The following is a 13786-nucleotide window of genomic DNA, read 5'->3' on the forward strand; positions in this document are numbered from 1 at the left end:
GTCGGGAAACGAAACAGAAAGTGGGGGAGGGGTGCGGAGCGACCGCAGGTAGCGGGGTGGGGGGAGGGGGTGTCGGGCCGGGGGGAGGGGGGGTCGGGACGGGGGGAGGGGAGAAGGGGAAGGGGGAGGGGCCCGATCCGGTCACAATTCGGGGGGGAGGGGCAGGAAAGGGGGTCCCCAAATCGGGGGGGGGGGGGGGGCAGGAGGGGTCCGATCCGGGTGGGGGAGGGTCCCCACATGGGGGGGAGGGGGCAGGGGAAGAGGGCCCGATCCGGGATGGGGGACAGGGAGGGGGCCTCGAGTTGGGGGGAGGGGGGTTCTCCAAATCTGGGGGTGGTGGGGGGAGGGAAAAGGGGCCCGATCCGGGGGGAGGGGGGTCCCAAGGTGGGGGTGGGGGCAGGGAAGGACCCCCCACCCACCCCTCCCCCTCCCCAGGGATGTCGGGGCGAGCGGCGCTGCAGGGGGGGGTGGGGGCGGTGCCGGGGCCCCCCCTCCTGCCCCACGGCCCCCGCGGTAAGGACCCCCAACCGGGGGGGAGGGGCGCAGCAGGGCTGCCCCACAGCCCCGCCCCACAGCCCCGCCCCACAGCCCCGCCCCACGGCCCCGCCCCACGGCCCCGCCCCACTGCTCGGGACCCCCCATGGCCACCCCACCTCGCCGGGGACCCCAGGCCATCCCGGGGGGGGGGGGGTGTCCCCCCGTCACCCACCCCCACACGCTGTGCGCGGGCCCCCTCCCCCCACCGGACCCCTCCCCCCACACCCCCCTCCCCCCACCTGGTCCCCTCCCCCTCCACCTGACCCCTCCCCCCCAGGCCCCCACCTGACCCCTCCCCCCACCTGACCCCTCCCCCCAGGCCTCCACCTGACCCCTCCCCCCCAGGCCCCCCTCCCCCCACCTGGTCCCCTCCCCCTCCACCTGACCCCTCCCCCCAGGCTCCCCTCCCTCCACCTGACCCCTCCCTCCACCTGACCCCTCCCCCCAGGCTCCCCTCCCCCCACCTGACCCCTCCCTCCACCTGACCCCTCCCCCCAGGCCCCCCTCCCCCCACCTGACCCCTCCTCCACCGGACCCCTCCCCCCCAGGCCCCCCTCCCCCCACCTGACCCCTCCCCCCAGTCCCCCCTCCCCCCACCTGACCCCTCCCCCCCAGGCCCCCCTCCCCCCACCTGACCCCTCCCCCCCAGGGACCCTGCGCTGGGTGGAGGGCGACGGCTTGGACACCCTGGACCTGCTGGTGCCGATGTCCGGGCCCCACGGCGCCGCCGCCGCCCCCCAAGCGCAGAGGGGGACGCGGGGCCCCGGGCCCCACGGCGGCGCCAAGGACCCACGGGCAAAGAAGGGGACCCCGAGATCTGCGCCCCACGGCGCCGCCGCGGCCCCACGGGGAGGAAAAGGGACCCAGGCGGCCGGGCCCCACGGCAGCACCGCGGCCCCACGGGGGCAGACGGGGACCCCGACCTCGGGGCCCCCCACAGCCCCACAGCCGCAGCCGGGGACCCCGAGATCTGGGCCCCACGGCGCCGCCGCAGCCCCACAGCCACAGACAGGGACCCCGAGATCTGGGCCCCACGGCGCTGCCGCGGCCCCACAGCCGCAGCCGGGGACCCCGACATCTGGGCCCCACGGCGCCGCCATGGCCCCACGGGGACGAAAAGGGACCCAGGCATCCGGGCCCCACAGCCCCACGGCCCCGTGGGCTCAGCCGGGGACCCCGAGATCTGCGCCCCACGGCGCCGCCGCAGCCCCACAGCCGCAGCCGGGGACCCCGAGATCTGCGCCCCACGGCGCCGCCGCAGCCCCACAGCCGCAGCCGGGGACCCCGAGATCTGCGCCCCACGGCGCCGCCGCGGCCCCACAGCCGCAGCCGGGGACCCCGACATCTGGGCCCCACGGCGCCTCTCCCGCCCCGCAGCCGCCGCCGGGGGCCCAGGGGTCCGGGCCCCCCGCGCCGCCGGGGGCCGAGGGGGAGCTGGGGGCGCTGGGGCGGGAGCTGGGGGCGCTGCTGGGGGCGCAGCCGGGGGGGCTCTCGCTCTTCCAGCTGCGGGCGGCCTACAGAGCCGCCTTCCAGCGCCCGCTGCCCCTCGGCGCCGCCGCCTCCACCCGCCTGCGCCTGCGCCAGCTGCCCCACGTCCTGCGCCTGCGGGGCTGCGGCGTCCAGACGCGCGTCCTGCCCCACGGCGCGGGGGGCGGCCCGGCGGAGAAGGGGGGGGACGCGGGGGGCAGCCCCGCGGCGTGTGGGGCGGAGGTGGGGGGCAGCCCCATGGCGCAGGGCAGGGACCTGGGGGGCAGCCCCACGGCGTGTGGGGCGGAGGTGGGGGGCAGCCCCATAGTGCAGGGCAGGGATGTGGGGGGCAGCCCCACGGTGCAGAAGGGCGCCATGGGGGGCAGCCCCACGGTGTGGGGCAGGGACCTGGGGGGCAGCCCCATGGAGCGGGGTGGGGACATGGGGGGCAGCCCCATAGCGCAGGGCAGGGACCTGGGGGGCAGCCCCACGGCATGTGGGGCAGAGGTGGGGGGCAGCCCCATAGTGCAGGGCAGGGGCCTGGGGGGCAGCCCCCGGGCGTGGGGGGCAGAGGGGGGGGGCAGCCCCATAGTGCAGGGCAGGGATGTGGGGGGCAGCCCCACGGTGCAGAAGGGCGCCATGGGGGGCAGCCCCACAGTGTGGGGCAGGGACCTGGGGGGCAGCCCCATGGAGCGGGGTGGGGACATGGGGGGCAGCCCCATGGTGTGGGGCAGGGACCTGGGGGGCAGCCCCACAGCACAGAAGAGGACCATGGGGGGCAGCCCCATGGCGCAGGGCAGGGATGTGGGGGGCAGCCCCATGGAGCGGGGTGGGGACATGGGGGGCAGACCCATAGCGCAGGGCAGGGATGTGGGGGGCAGCCCCACGGTGCAGAAGGGCGCCATGGGGGGCAGCCCCACGGTGTGGGGCAGGGATGTGGGGCGCAGCCCCACAGCACAGAGGGGGGCCATGGGGAGCAGCCCCACGGAGCGGGGTGGGGACATGGGGGGCAGCCCCATGGCGCGGGGCAGGGATGTGGGGGGCAGCCCCATGGTGCAGAAGGACGCCATGGGGGGCAACCCCACGGTGTGGGGCAGGGATGTGGGGCGCAGCCCCACAGCACAGAGGGGGGCCATGGGGAGCAGCCCCACAGCACAGAAGGGGACCATGGGGGGCAGCCCCATGGCGCAGGGCAGGGATGTGGGGGGCAGCCCCACAGCACAGAGGGGGGCCATGGGGAGCAGCCCCACAGTGTGGGGCAGGGATGTGGGGCGCAGCCCCACGGCGCGGGGGTTGGGGAGGGAGGGGACCCCCAGGGCCGTATCCCTGGTGTGGGCCCCCTCCCCCCCCGCGTCCCCAACCCCCGCCGCCCCCCATCCCCCGCCCTGGCCGGTGTCCCCCTCCCCCCCCTCTGCCCCCCCCGCCCCCCCCCCCCGCCCCGCCGAGCGCTGCACCCTGCTCTAGGGGGGGAGGGGCGGCCCCGCTCACCCCGACTGGGGGGGGGTTGGGCCCCCGCCTGGGGGGTCCCCGAGCCCCTGCCCCCGATCCGGCCGCTTTTCACCCCGAAACGCGGAGCAATAAAGCGCTGGGACCAACCGCGAGCGCTGGCGCCGTTGGGGGGGAGGGGGGGGCCCGGGGTGGGGGGGGGGGCACCCCCCTCCCCCCCTGCCCCCCCCCCGGTCCCGCCCCGGTCAGGAGCCCAATTAAATCTTAACGAGGTTTTTAATTACAGCACAGAGGGGTGGGGGAGGGGCTGTGCCATCCCCCCCCGGGGGGGGGGGGGCGGTTTGGGGGGGGATGGGGTCGGTTTGGGGGTCCCCGACGCCCCCCCAGCAGCGCTCACCCTCCTCCAGCCCCACGGATGTGGGGCAGCGCTGTGGGGCAGGGCTGCCGTGGGGCAGAGTCGCCGTGGGGCGGGGTCACCGTGGGGCAGTCGCTGTGGGGCAGAGTCACCGTGGGGCGGGGTCGCTGTGGGTCAGAGTCACCGTGGGGCAGAGTCACCGTGGGGTGGGGTCGCCGTGGGGCAGAGCCGCTGTGGGTCAGAGTCACCGTGGGGCAGGGCCGCCGTGGCTCCAGGAGCATCTTGGTGCAGCCGTGGGGGGGCAGCTGTGTGGGGCAGGGGCGATGTGGGGCAGCGCCGTGGGGCAGGGTCCCTCGGGGGCCTCCCCCCAGCCCCATGGCGCTGCCCCCTTTCCACAAGCGTCTTGGTGTAGGGGCAGCCCTGGGGGGCGGTGCCGTGGGGCAGGGTTTCTGTGGGGCAGGGTCTCTGTGGGGCAGGGTCTCCGTGGGGCAGGGTCTCTGTGGGGCAGGGCCGCTGTGGGGCAGGGTCTCCGTGGGGCAGGGTCTCTGTGGGGCAGGGCCGCCATGGGGCAGGGTTTCTGTGGGGCAGGGCCGCCGTGGGGCAGGGTCTCCGTGGGGCAGGGTTTCTGTGGGGCAGGGCCGCTGTGGGGCAGGGTTTCCATGGGGCAGGGTCTCCGTGGGGCAGGGTCTCCGTGGGGCAGGGTTTCTGTGGGGCAGAGACGCCCCACCCCCCCCAGGGGATTATGGGGTGGGGGAGGCGACGCGCCATCGACCGCCCCCCATCCGCGCCCCAATTAACGCAGCCGCTAATTCCGGGCGGGGGGAGGGGCAGCGCCCCCCACCCCCACCCCCCACCCCCACCCCCCCCGTACCTGAGCGGGGGCGGGGTCAGGGCAGCAGCAGCCGCGCGGCCGCCCCCCCCAGCACCAGGCCCCCCAAGTTGGGGGGCAGCGGGGGGGCGGCGGCGGGGGGGGGCCCCCGATAGCACGGGGGGGGCTGCTCGGGGGGAGGGGGCTCCTGCGTCCAGGCCGGGTCTGGGGGGAGAGAGAAGGGGGGAGGGGTCAGGGGGGAGGGGCAGCTCGGGGAGGGGGAGGGGCCGCCCTCCTGCCCCCCCCCCCCCCAGGGCTTCCCCGATGGGGGGTGGGGGTGGGGGGTGGGTTGGGGGGTGGGGGCTGTTTGGGGGGGTTGGGGGTTGATGGGGGATGGGTTGGGGGGTGGGGGGCTGATTTTGGGGGGGTTGGGGGGGATGGGTTGGGGGGTGGGGGTTGTTTGGGGGGTGGGGGGTCGGGGGGGATGGGGGGCTCCGGGTCGCTCACTGGGGGGCTGGGCTGAGGGGGTTTGGGGTGGGGGGGGGGTTGGGGGGTCTCGGGGGGTCAGAGGGGCTGGGGGGTTTGGGGGGCTCAAGGGGGTTTGGGGGGGCTCGGGGGGGCGTGGGGGGCTCGGGGGGGCTGAGGGGGTTGGGGGGGTTGGGGGTCTCGGGGGGTCAGAGGGGCTGGGGGGGTTGGGGGGCTCAGGGGGTTTGGGGGGCTCAGGGGGGTTGGGGGGTTTGGGGGGCTCAGGGGGGTCAGGGGGGCTCGGGGGGGGCCGGGGGGCTCACGGGGGGTTTGGGGGGCTCGGGGGGCCGGGGGGCTCAGGGGGGTCAGGGGGGCTCAGGGGGGCTCAGGGGGGCCGGGGGGTTTGGGGGGCTCAGGGGGCTCAGGGGGGTCGGGGGGCTCAGGGGGGCCGGGGGGGCCGGGGGCGGCGCTCACCGGGGGCGGGGCGCAGGCGGGCGCGCAGCTGGCCCAGGGCGCGGCTGAGGTTGCGCAGGGTCCCCTCCAGGCGGGCGTTCTCCCCCGCAGCCCCCCCAGCGCCTCCTGCAGCCGGAACGGGAGCCCCCCCCCGCCAGCAGCGCCAGCAGCGCCAGGGCCCCCCAGCGCCCCACGGCCGCCCGCGACGCCGCCATCCCCCCGCGACGACGACAGCGACGCCCCGTGATGTCATCGATCGCCCCGCGATGCCGTCATCGATCCCCCCCCCCCCCCCCCCCCGCCCCGCGCGTGCCCCTGAGGGGCTGGGGGAGGGGCAGCCTCCTGCCCCACAGATCTCCCCCCCAGCCCCCCCCATGGGACCCCCCCAGCCCCCGACCCCCCTATGGCCCCCCCAGCCCCCCACGCTGCCCCATAGCCCCCCAGCTCCCCCATGGGACCCCCCCAATCCCCCAGAGCCCCCCCAGGTCGCCCTATGGGACCCCCCAGCCCCCCTTAACCCCCAGGTCCCCCCCAGCCCCCCATAACATGGCCCCCCCATGGGACCCCCCAGCCCCCCATAACGCCCCAGGGACCCCCCAGCCCCCCCATGGGACCCCCCCCCCATGCCCCCCCCAGCAGATGGGGGTCCCTGTGTCCCCACGACCCCCAAGCCCCCCTTGTCCCCCCCGTCCCCGTGTCCCCCCGCGGCTCTGTGTCCCCAACCCCCCCCCCCCCATGGCCCCGGAGACCCCCATTTGCCCCCCCGCCCCCCCAAACCCCCCATGTCCCCCTGTCCGCCCATGTCCCCACAGCCCCCGACCTCCCCATGGCCCCCCCGCCCTCCCCGGTCCCCCCCCCAGCCCCCCAATTCCCCCCTCACAGCCCCCCACGGACCCCCCAATTCCCCCCCCATCGCCCCCCATCGCCCCTCACGGCTCCGACGGCTCCGTCGCCTCACGCCCGGTTCTCACCGCCAAAAGCGCGGGAAGCGGCCGAAGCCCCGCCCCTCTCCGGGAACACCCGAACGGCAGCCGAAGAATCCCGAAGGACGAGCGGAGATTGCCGAAGGGGGGACGGAGGCTGCCGAAGGGGGGGCGGAGGCTGCCGAAGCGGGGCGGAGTCTGCCGAAAGGGGGCGGAGGCTGCCGAAGGGGGGCGGAGGCTGCCGAAGCGGGGCGGAGGCTGCCGAAGCGGGGCGGAGGCTGCCGAAGGGGGGCGGAGGTCGCCGAAAGGGGGCGGAGTCTGCCGAAGCGGGGCGGAGTCTGCCGAAGCGGGGCGGAGGTTGCCGAAGGGGGGCGGAGGCTGCCGAAGGGGGGCGGAGGCTGCCGAAGGGGGGCGGAGGTTGCCGAAGGGGGTGGTTCTCGCGGCGCCGCGCGCCTCACGCTCCTTCCGTTTCCGGCGGCAGCAGCGAGCGGAGGTGCCGCGTGTGGGCTCCGGTCGGGGAAGGCCCGGGGGGCACCGGGGGGGGGCCCGATCGGTACCGGGGGGGTCCCGGGGGGCACCGGGGGGGTTCGGGGGCGGGGCCGCGGGCGCTGAGGGCCCTTGTCCGGTTCCCGCAGGCGCGATGTCGTCCCACCTGCAGTGGATGGTCGTGCGGAACTGCTCCAGCTTCCTCATCAAGCGGAACAACCAGACCTACAGCACCGTCAGTGCCGCCCCGGGGCGGGGGACCCCCCGGACCCCCCCCCCCCCCCCCCGCCCCTCAGATACCCCCAAAACGCCTGGGCCTCACCTCAAGACCCCCTGCCCTCCCCCCCCCCCACCCCGGGATCCCCCCAAACCCCTGGGCCCCCCCAAGAACTGCTGCCCCCCCCGGGCCCCCCCAGTCCCTAGGCTCCCCCGAGACCCCTGGGCCCTCCAGAGACTTCGGGGCCCCCCAGGGACCCCCCAGAGACCCCTGCCCCCCCCCCCCCCCCCAAGACCCTTGGCCCCCCAGGGAACCCCAGCCCCCCTCGAAGACCCTTGGGCTCCCCTAAGACCCCTTGGCCCCCCCAAAGACCCCCCAGGGCCCCCCAAGACCCCAGGGCCCCCCCCCAGACCCCCTTGGCCCCCCCAGGGAACCCCAGCCCCCTCGAAGACCCTTGGGCTCCCCCTAAGACCCCTTTGCCCCCCCCCAAAGACCCCCCAGGGCCCCCCAAGACCCCAGGCCCCCCCCCAGACCCCTATGGCCCCTCAAAGCCCCCCGCAGGGAACCCCAGCCCCCCTCGAAGACCCTTGCGCTCCCCCTAGGGACCCCCCAGACCCCTGCCCCGCCCCCCCCCCCCCCCCCCCGACCCCTTTGCCCCCCCAAGACCCCGGGGGCCCCCCAAGACCCCGGGGGCCCCCCCGACCCTTCCCCCCCCCCCCCAGGAGCCCAATAACCTGAAGGCCCGCAACTCCTTCCGCTACAACGGGCTGATCCATCGCAAGACCGTGGGGGTGGAGCCGGCGCCCGACGGCAAAGGCATCGTGGTGGTGCTGAAGAAACGGGCGGGTGGGGGCCCCCGCGGGCCCCCCCACCCCCGGCCCCCTCCCCCACCGCCCCCCCCAGCTCTGACCCCCTCCCCTCCCCCCAGGGCAGCGCAAACCCGCCAGCTCCTACAACCGGGTGACGATCCACCGCGACGCCCGCGCCACCCTCGCCAGCCTGCGGCACCTCATCCGCAAGGACCGCTACCGCCGCGACCTGCGCATGGTGAGGGGGGGCCCCGCTCCCCGGGGGGGCTCCTCACACCCCGGGGGGGCTCCCCTTCATGTTGGGGGGGCTCCTCACACCCCGGGGGGGCTCCCCTTCATGTTGGGGGGGCTCCCCTTGACCCCGGGGGGCTCCCCTTCATCCTGGGGGGCTCCTCACACCCGGGGGGCTCCCCTTCATCTTGGGGGGCTCCCCTTGACCCTGGGGGGATCCCCTCAGCCCTGGGGGGCCACTCTTGACCCTGGGGGGGCTCCCCTTCATCCTGGGGGGGCTCCTCACACTCTTGGGGGGGGTCCCTGTAACTTTGGGGGGGGGCTCATGATCTTGGGGGGCTCCTCTTGGCGGGGTGGGGGGTGGGGTGGCTCTCTGGGTTCTGGGGGGCTCCTCACATTTTGGGGGGGGCTCTCACACCCCTGGGGGGGCTCTTCTTGGTCCTGGGGGGCTCCCCACAACTTTGGGGGGGGCCCCCACACCCCTGGGGGGGCTCCCCCCCCAATCGGGGAGGGGGCTCCCCCCCCCCGGGAGTACGAGGGGCCGCGTCGGGGTGCCCCCACCCCCCCTTTCTGGGGTCCCCCCCATTTTGGGCCCCCCCTGACGCCCCGCGCCCCCCCCAGGCCGCCCTGCGCCGCGCCAGCGCCATCCTGCGCAGCCAGAAGCCGGTGGTGGTGAAGAAGAAGAGGGTGCGGGCGGCGAAGGCCCCCTGAGCCCCCCCCAATAAAGGCGCTCAGCAGCCCCCGCCTCCGCTCCTCCTTTGGGGGGGGGGGGGGGGTCGCGGCCCCCGGCACCCCCAAACCCCCCGGGGGGGGCAGGGCAGGTCCCCAACACCCCAAATGCCCCCCTCCCCCCCCCGGCTTTTGGGGGGGGCTCTGAGGTTTTGGGGACCCCCCCCCCGCTTTGTGTGTGGCCCCCCCCCAAAGCCACCCCAACCCCCCCCCACCCCATCTTGGGGTCCCCCCCCCTTGTGTGGCCCCCCCAATTAACCCTGGGGACCCCCGTTGTCGTCCCCCCCCCCATTTTGGGGTCCCCTTGTCCCCCCCAAAACCCACCCTTGCCCCCCCCCCCCCCAAAAAGGCCCCGGGCAGCGGGGGACGCAGGAAGCTCTTTATTAGCCCTGCCCCCCCCGGTTTTTGGGGGCCCCCCCCGGTTTTTGGGGGCCCCCCCTATTTCTTGGGCTCGTACTGGATGAGGCGCATGATGGCGTCGTTCTTCATGACGCCGTCGATGAACTCCCCCTCCGCGATCTTGTCTGGGGGGGCAAAACGGGGGGGTGAGGGGGGCACCCCCAAACCCCGCTGCCCCGGGGGGGGGCTGGGGGGCTCTGAGATGGGGTTGGGGGGGGGGGGGGGATTTTGGGGTGAAGGGGGGGCTCTTGGGGGGCTCGGGGGGGGGGGGAAGGATTTGGGGGGGTGCCGGTGTTTTGGGGTGCGGGAGTTTTTGAGGTGGGGGGTTTTGGGGGGCGGGGGTTGGGGTGGGGGTTGGGGGGGCGCGGTACCGTGCTCGCCCTTGTTTCGGGGTGCGGGGGTGGGGGTTGCGGGGGTGGGGGTTGGGGCGGGGGTGGGGGGCACGGTACCGTGCTCGCCCTTGTTTTGGGGTGTGGGGGTGGGGGCGGGGGTGGGGTGGGGGGTGGGGCGCGGTACCATGCTCGCCCTTGTTGCGGGGTTTTGGGGTGCGGGGGTTGGGGTTGTGGGGGTGGGGGCGGGGGTGGGGGTTGCGGGGGTGGGGGTTGGGGTGGTGCGGGGTTTCGGGGTGGGGGTTGTGGGGGTGGGGCGGGGGTGGGGGTTGGGGTGGTGCAGGGTTTCGGGGGTTGGGGTTGCGGGGTGGGGGCGGGGGTGGGGGTTGCGGGGGTGGGGGTTGGGGTGGTGGGGGTTGCGAGGGTGGGGGTTGGGGTTGCGGGGGGGCGGGGGTGGGAGGGCACGGTACCGTGCTCGCCCTTGTTTTGGGGTGCGGGGGTGGGGTGGGGGGTGGGGCGCGGTACCGTGCTCGCCCTTGTTGCGGGGTGCGGGGTTTCGGGGTGCAGGGGTTGGGGTTGCGGGGGGGTGGGGGTTGGGGTTGTGGGGGTGGGGCGGGGGTGGGGGTTGTGGGGGCGGGGGGGGGTTGCGGGGGTGGGGGTTGGGGTGGTGGGGGGGCGGGGTGGGGGTGGGGCGCGGTACCGTGCTCGCCCTTGTTGAAGAAGGCCCAGAGCTTGTCGGCCCGCTTCTGGGGGCTGTCCTCATCCTGCGGCAGCAGCCGCTGCTCCTCGGGGGGGATCATCCTGAAGATGGCCTGCGGGCGGGCGGCAGGGGGCTATAGGGGCCCGGGGGACCCCGGGGAGCTATAGGGGCCCATAGGGACCCCGGGGACCCATAGGCACCCCAAGGACCCATAGGCACCCACAGGGACCTATAGGGACCCCCAGGGAGCTATGGGGGCCCACAGAGGCCCCAGGGACCCATAGGCACCCCAGGAGCCCACAGGGAGCTATAGGGGCCCATAGGGACCCCAAGGACCCATAGGCACCCACAGGGACCTATAGGGGCCCATAGGGATCACGGGGACCCACGGGGACCTATAGGGGCCCACAGGGACCCCCGGGGACCCATAGGCAACCACAGGGACCTATAGGGGCCCATAGGCACCCATAGGGGCCCATAGGGACCCCAGGGTCTCATAGGGACCCCAGGCACCCATAGGCGTCCATAGGGACCCCAGGCGCCCCAGAGACCCCTATAGACCCCAGGGCCCCTATAGGCACCCCCGGAGCCACAGGGATCCTATAGGGACCCCCCCCAGCCCCCCAGGGATCCTATAGGGACCCCAACCCTGCAAGGACCCTATAGGGGACGCACAGGGACCCATCAGCCCCCCCCAACCTCACAGGGGGGCCCCCAGCCCCTATAGACCCCTCCTCACCCTATAGACCCCCCAGCCCCTATAGACACCCCCCAGCCCCTATAGACCCCCCCCTCAGCCCCTACAGGGACCCCCCCCCCCCAGCCCCACGGCCCCCCCAAAGGACTTAATTAACCCGGGGGGGAGGGGATTAACACACCCCCCCCCCCCAAATCCCCCCCTCATCCCGCGCGCCCCTCCCCCCCAAAGCAGCTTACCCCCCCCCTCCCCCCCCCCCCGGGGCTTTTTCCATCCGGGATTAACGCGGGGATTTAATTACCCCGGGGGGGGGGGAGGGGCGGGGGCAAAGCCAATTAGCGCTCCCACCCCTCCCCCACCGCGGGGGGCACAGGGACCCCCAAGTCCGGGGGGGGGGGGAGGGGCACATACGTGGGCATGCCCATGCTTACACACGCGTGTGTGTGTGCGCCGCCCCACGGCCCCCGCCCCCCCCAGCCCCACGGCGCCATCTCGCCCCACAGATGCCCCATTGCATGATGGGAGCCCCCGTTGCCCCACGGCACCTTCTGGCCCCATAGATCCCCGTGAGACCATGGGACCTTCTCACCCCATAGCTCCCCCTGACACTGTGGGACCTTCCCACCCCACGGGACCTTCCCACCCCATAGATCCCCATGAGACTGTGGCACCTCCCGGCCCCACAGCTCCCGGCGACACCGCGGGCTCCCCTCGCCCCATAGAACCCTCTTGTCCCACAGCTCCCGATGACACTATGGGCTCCCCTCGCCCCACGGCGCCTCCTGGCCACGCCGCGGGCTCCCCTCGCCCCATAGAACCCCCTCGCCCCACGGCACCTCCCGGCCCCACAGCTCTCCTTGCCCCATAGAACCCCCTCGCCCCACGGTGTCTCCCGGCCCCACAGCTCCCGGTGACGCCGCGGGCTCCCCTTGCCCCATAGAGCCCCCTCGCCCCATGGCACCTCCTGGCCCCACAGCTCCCGGTGACACTACAGGCTCCCCTCGCCCCATAGAACCCCCTCGCCCCACAGCTCCCGGCGACGCCGCGGGCTCCCCTCGCCCCATAGAACCCCCTCGCCCCACGGCACGTCCCGGCCCCACAGCTCCCCTTGCCCCATAGAACCCCCTCGCCCCACAGCCCCCGGCGACGCCGCGGGCTCCCCTCGCCCCATAGAGCCCCCTCCCCCCACAGCTCCCGGCGACACTATGGGCTCCCCTCGCCCCATAGAGCCCCCTCGCCCCACGGCACCTCCCGGCCCCACAGCTCCCGGTGACACTACAGGCTCCCCTCGCCCCATAGAACCCCCTCGCCCCACAGCTCCCGGCGACGCCGCGGGCTCCCCTCGCCCCATAGAGCCCCCTCGCCCCACAGCTCCCGGCGACACTATGGGCTCCCCTCGCCCCATAGAGCCCCCTCGCCCCACGGCACCTCCCGGCCCCACAGCTCCCGGTGACACTACAGGCTCCCCTCGCCCCATAGAACCCCCTCGCCCCACAGCTCCCGGCGACGCCGCGGGCTCCCCTCGCCCCATAGAGCCCCCTCGCCCCACGGCACCTCCCGGCCCCACAGCTCCCGGCGACGCCGCGGGCTCCCCTCGCCCCCCGCGCGGCCGCACCTCCCCGCCCCCGGCCTCACCGTGATGATCTCCAGCACCTCGTTCTTGCTGATCTCCCCGTTCCGATCCACGTCGAAGAGGGAGAAGGCCCACTCCAGCTTGAGGTGGGTCTTCCCCGAGGAGGTGAGGTGCAGGGCGATGATGTACTCCCGGAAATCCAGGGTGCCGTCGTCGTTGGTGTCGAAGCTGCGGAAGACGTGGCGGGCGTAGCCCTGCGGGTCCGAGTTGGGGAAGAAGGTGCCGTAGATCTTCTCGAACTCGGCGCGGCTGATGCGGCCGTCGGGGCACTGGCGCTGGAAGCTCTCGTACCAGCGGCACAGCTCCTCCTCCGAGTAGCGCGTGCTGGTCTTCAGCTCCTCCAGGATTTCCTTGGATAACGCCCCGCTCCGAGCGTTCCCCATGGCGGGAACGCGCCCCGCCGGGAGGAGGAGGAGGATGAGGATGGACGGAGGCCCCGGCCGTGATCCAGCTCTTATAGGGCTTGGATGGGGGGCGGGGGGGGGGGGATGAAGGTGATCCCGGCTTAGCGGGGGCACGTGGGGATGGGGGAGGGGGACGGGTGCCTGGAGAGCCCCCCCCCCCCCCCCCCGGGCAGCCCCCGTGAGAGGGGACCCCAACCCCCCCACATCGCGACCCCCCCCATAAAGAGGCCCCATGAGGCCCCCCCCCCATTGGGATTCCCCCCCCCCCCCCGAGAGGCCCCCCAAAAACCACCCCTTTAAGCAGAGCCCCTCCCCCCTGGGGACCCCTCCCCCCCAAACCCCCTCCCCCCCCGTCACGTGCGCACCGCCCCCCCCGGGGGGGGGGGAGGGGGAGCAGATGGTGCTGGGGGGGGGGGGGGGCTCGTTAAGGCGCATCAGCGTCGGGGTTAATTAATCATGGGGGGGGGGGGGATTAATCACAGGGGCGTGAACCGGGGGGGGGGAGGGGAACTACAACTCCCATCATGCCCCGGGGCAGGTGTGCAAGGGCGGGTGTGCAAGGGATGGGGGAGGGCACCCGTGCAGAGGTGCCGGTGCAAGGGCGCACGTGCAAAAACCCTGCAGCAGCGCAAGGCGCGCGTGCAAACGCGCTTGTGCGAGGGGGGGGTGCGCGTGCAAACGTGCTTGTGCGAGGGGGG

General features: G+C 75.1%; 3 protein-coding genes across 4 annotated transcripts; 2 read left to right on the forward strand and 1 right to left on the reverse strand.

The window, feature by feature from the left end:
- The first annotated feature begins 8 nt into the window (after positions 1-8).
- On the forward strand, positions 9-6076 carry LOC148053736 (uncharacterized). Its single transcript, XM_087772960.1, has 5 exons — positions 9-48; positions 436-513; positions 1187-2511; positions 5643-5774; positions 6056-6076. The coding sequence occupies exons 2-5, from the start codon at positions 438-440 to the stop codon at positions 6074-6076; spliced, it is 1554 nt and encodes a 517-aa protein (XP_087629086.1). The 5' UTR covers positions 9-48; positions 436-437.
- Positions 6077-6889: 813 nt separating this feature from the next.
- On the forward strand, positions 6890-8936 carry RPL28 (ribosomal protein L28). 2 transcript variants are annotated; one of them, XM_087773220.1, is made up of 5 exons: positions 6890-6947; positions 7090-7175; positions 7880-8003; positions 8086-8204; positions 8819-8936. In XM_087773220.1, exons 2-5 carry the CDS (start codon positions 7095-7097, stop codon positions 8906-8908), a joined length of 414 nt encoding a protein of 137 aa, XP_087629346.1. In that variant the 5' UTR covers positions 6890-6947; positions 7090-7094; the 3' UTR covers positions 8909-8936. The 2 variants fall into 2 exon arrangements, with proteins under 2 accessions (XP_087629346.1, XP_087629347.1); XM_087773221.1 differs by having other exon boundaries at positions 6930-6966.
- A 384-nt stretch (positions 8937-9320) lies between these two features.
- On the reverse strand, positions 9321-13158 carry RCVRN (recoverin). Its single transcript, XM_087773214.1, has 3 exons — positions 12687-13158; positions 10355-10466; positions 9321-9450 (listed from the first exon to the last, which is right to left on the reverse strand). Exons 1-3 carry the CDS (start codon positions 13065-13067, stop codon positions 9365-9367), a joined length of 579 nt encoding a protein of 192 aa, XP_087629340.1. The 5' UTR covers positions 13068-13158; the 3' UTR covers positions 9321-9364.
- Positions 13159-13786: the final 628 nt, after the last annotated feature.

The sequence above is a fragment of the Nipponia nippon genome, unplaced genomic scaffold, assembly GCF_047370975.1.
Source record: "Nipponia nippon isolate SJK-2023a ecotype South Korea unplaced genomic scaffold, ASM4737097v1 scaffold_38, whole genome shotgun sequence".
NCBI classification, from domain to species: domain Eukaryota; kingdom Metazoa; phylum Chordata; class Aves; order Pelecaniformes; family Threskiornithidae; genus Nipponia; species Nipponia nippon.

Bases quoted from the DNA above. Each gene is read 5' to 3' on its own strand.
- RPL28 (XM_087773220.1), top strand. From the start codon at position 7,095: ATGTCGTCCCACCTGCAGTGGATGGTCGTGCGGAACTGCTCCAGCTTC. The intron at 7,176-7,879 runs GTCAGTGCCGCC...CCCCCCCCCCAG, and splicing joins ACAACCAGACCTACAGCACC to GAGCCCAATAACCTGAAGGC. The intron at 8,205-8,818 runs GTGAGGGGGGGC...CGCCCCCCCCAG, and splicing joins ACCGCCGCGACCTGCGCATG to GCCGCCCTGCGCCGCGCCAG.
- RCVRN (XM_087773214.1), bottom strand. From the start codon at position 13,067: ATGGGGAACGCTCGGAGCGGGGCGTTATCCAAGGAAATCCTGGAGGAG. The intron at 10,467-12,686 runs GTGAGGCCGGGG...GCCCGCCCGCAG, and splicing joins AGGTGCTGGAGATCATCACG to GCCATCTTCAGGATGATCCC. The intron at 9,451-10,354 runs GTACCGCGCCCC...TTGCCCCCCCAG, and splicing joins CTTCAACAAGGGCGAGCACG to ACAAGATCGCGGAGGGGGAG.
- LOC148053736 (XM_087772960.1), top strand. From the start codon at position 438: ATGTCGGGGCGAGCGGCGCTGCAGGGGGGGGTGGGGGCGGTGCCGGGG. The intron at 514-1,186 runs GTAAGGACCCCC...CCTCCCCCCCAG, and splicing joins CCTGCCCCACGGCCCCCGCG to GGACCCTGCGCTGGGTGGAG. The intron at 2,512-5,642 runs GTGGGGGGCAGC...TCTCCCCCGCAG, and splicing joins CCACGGCATGTGGGGCAGAG to CCCCCCCAGCGCCTCCTGCA.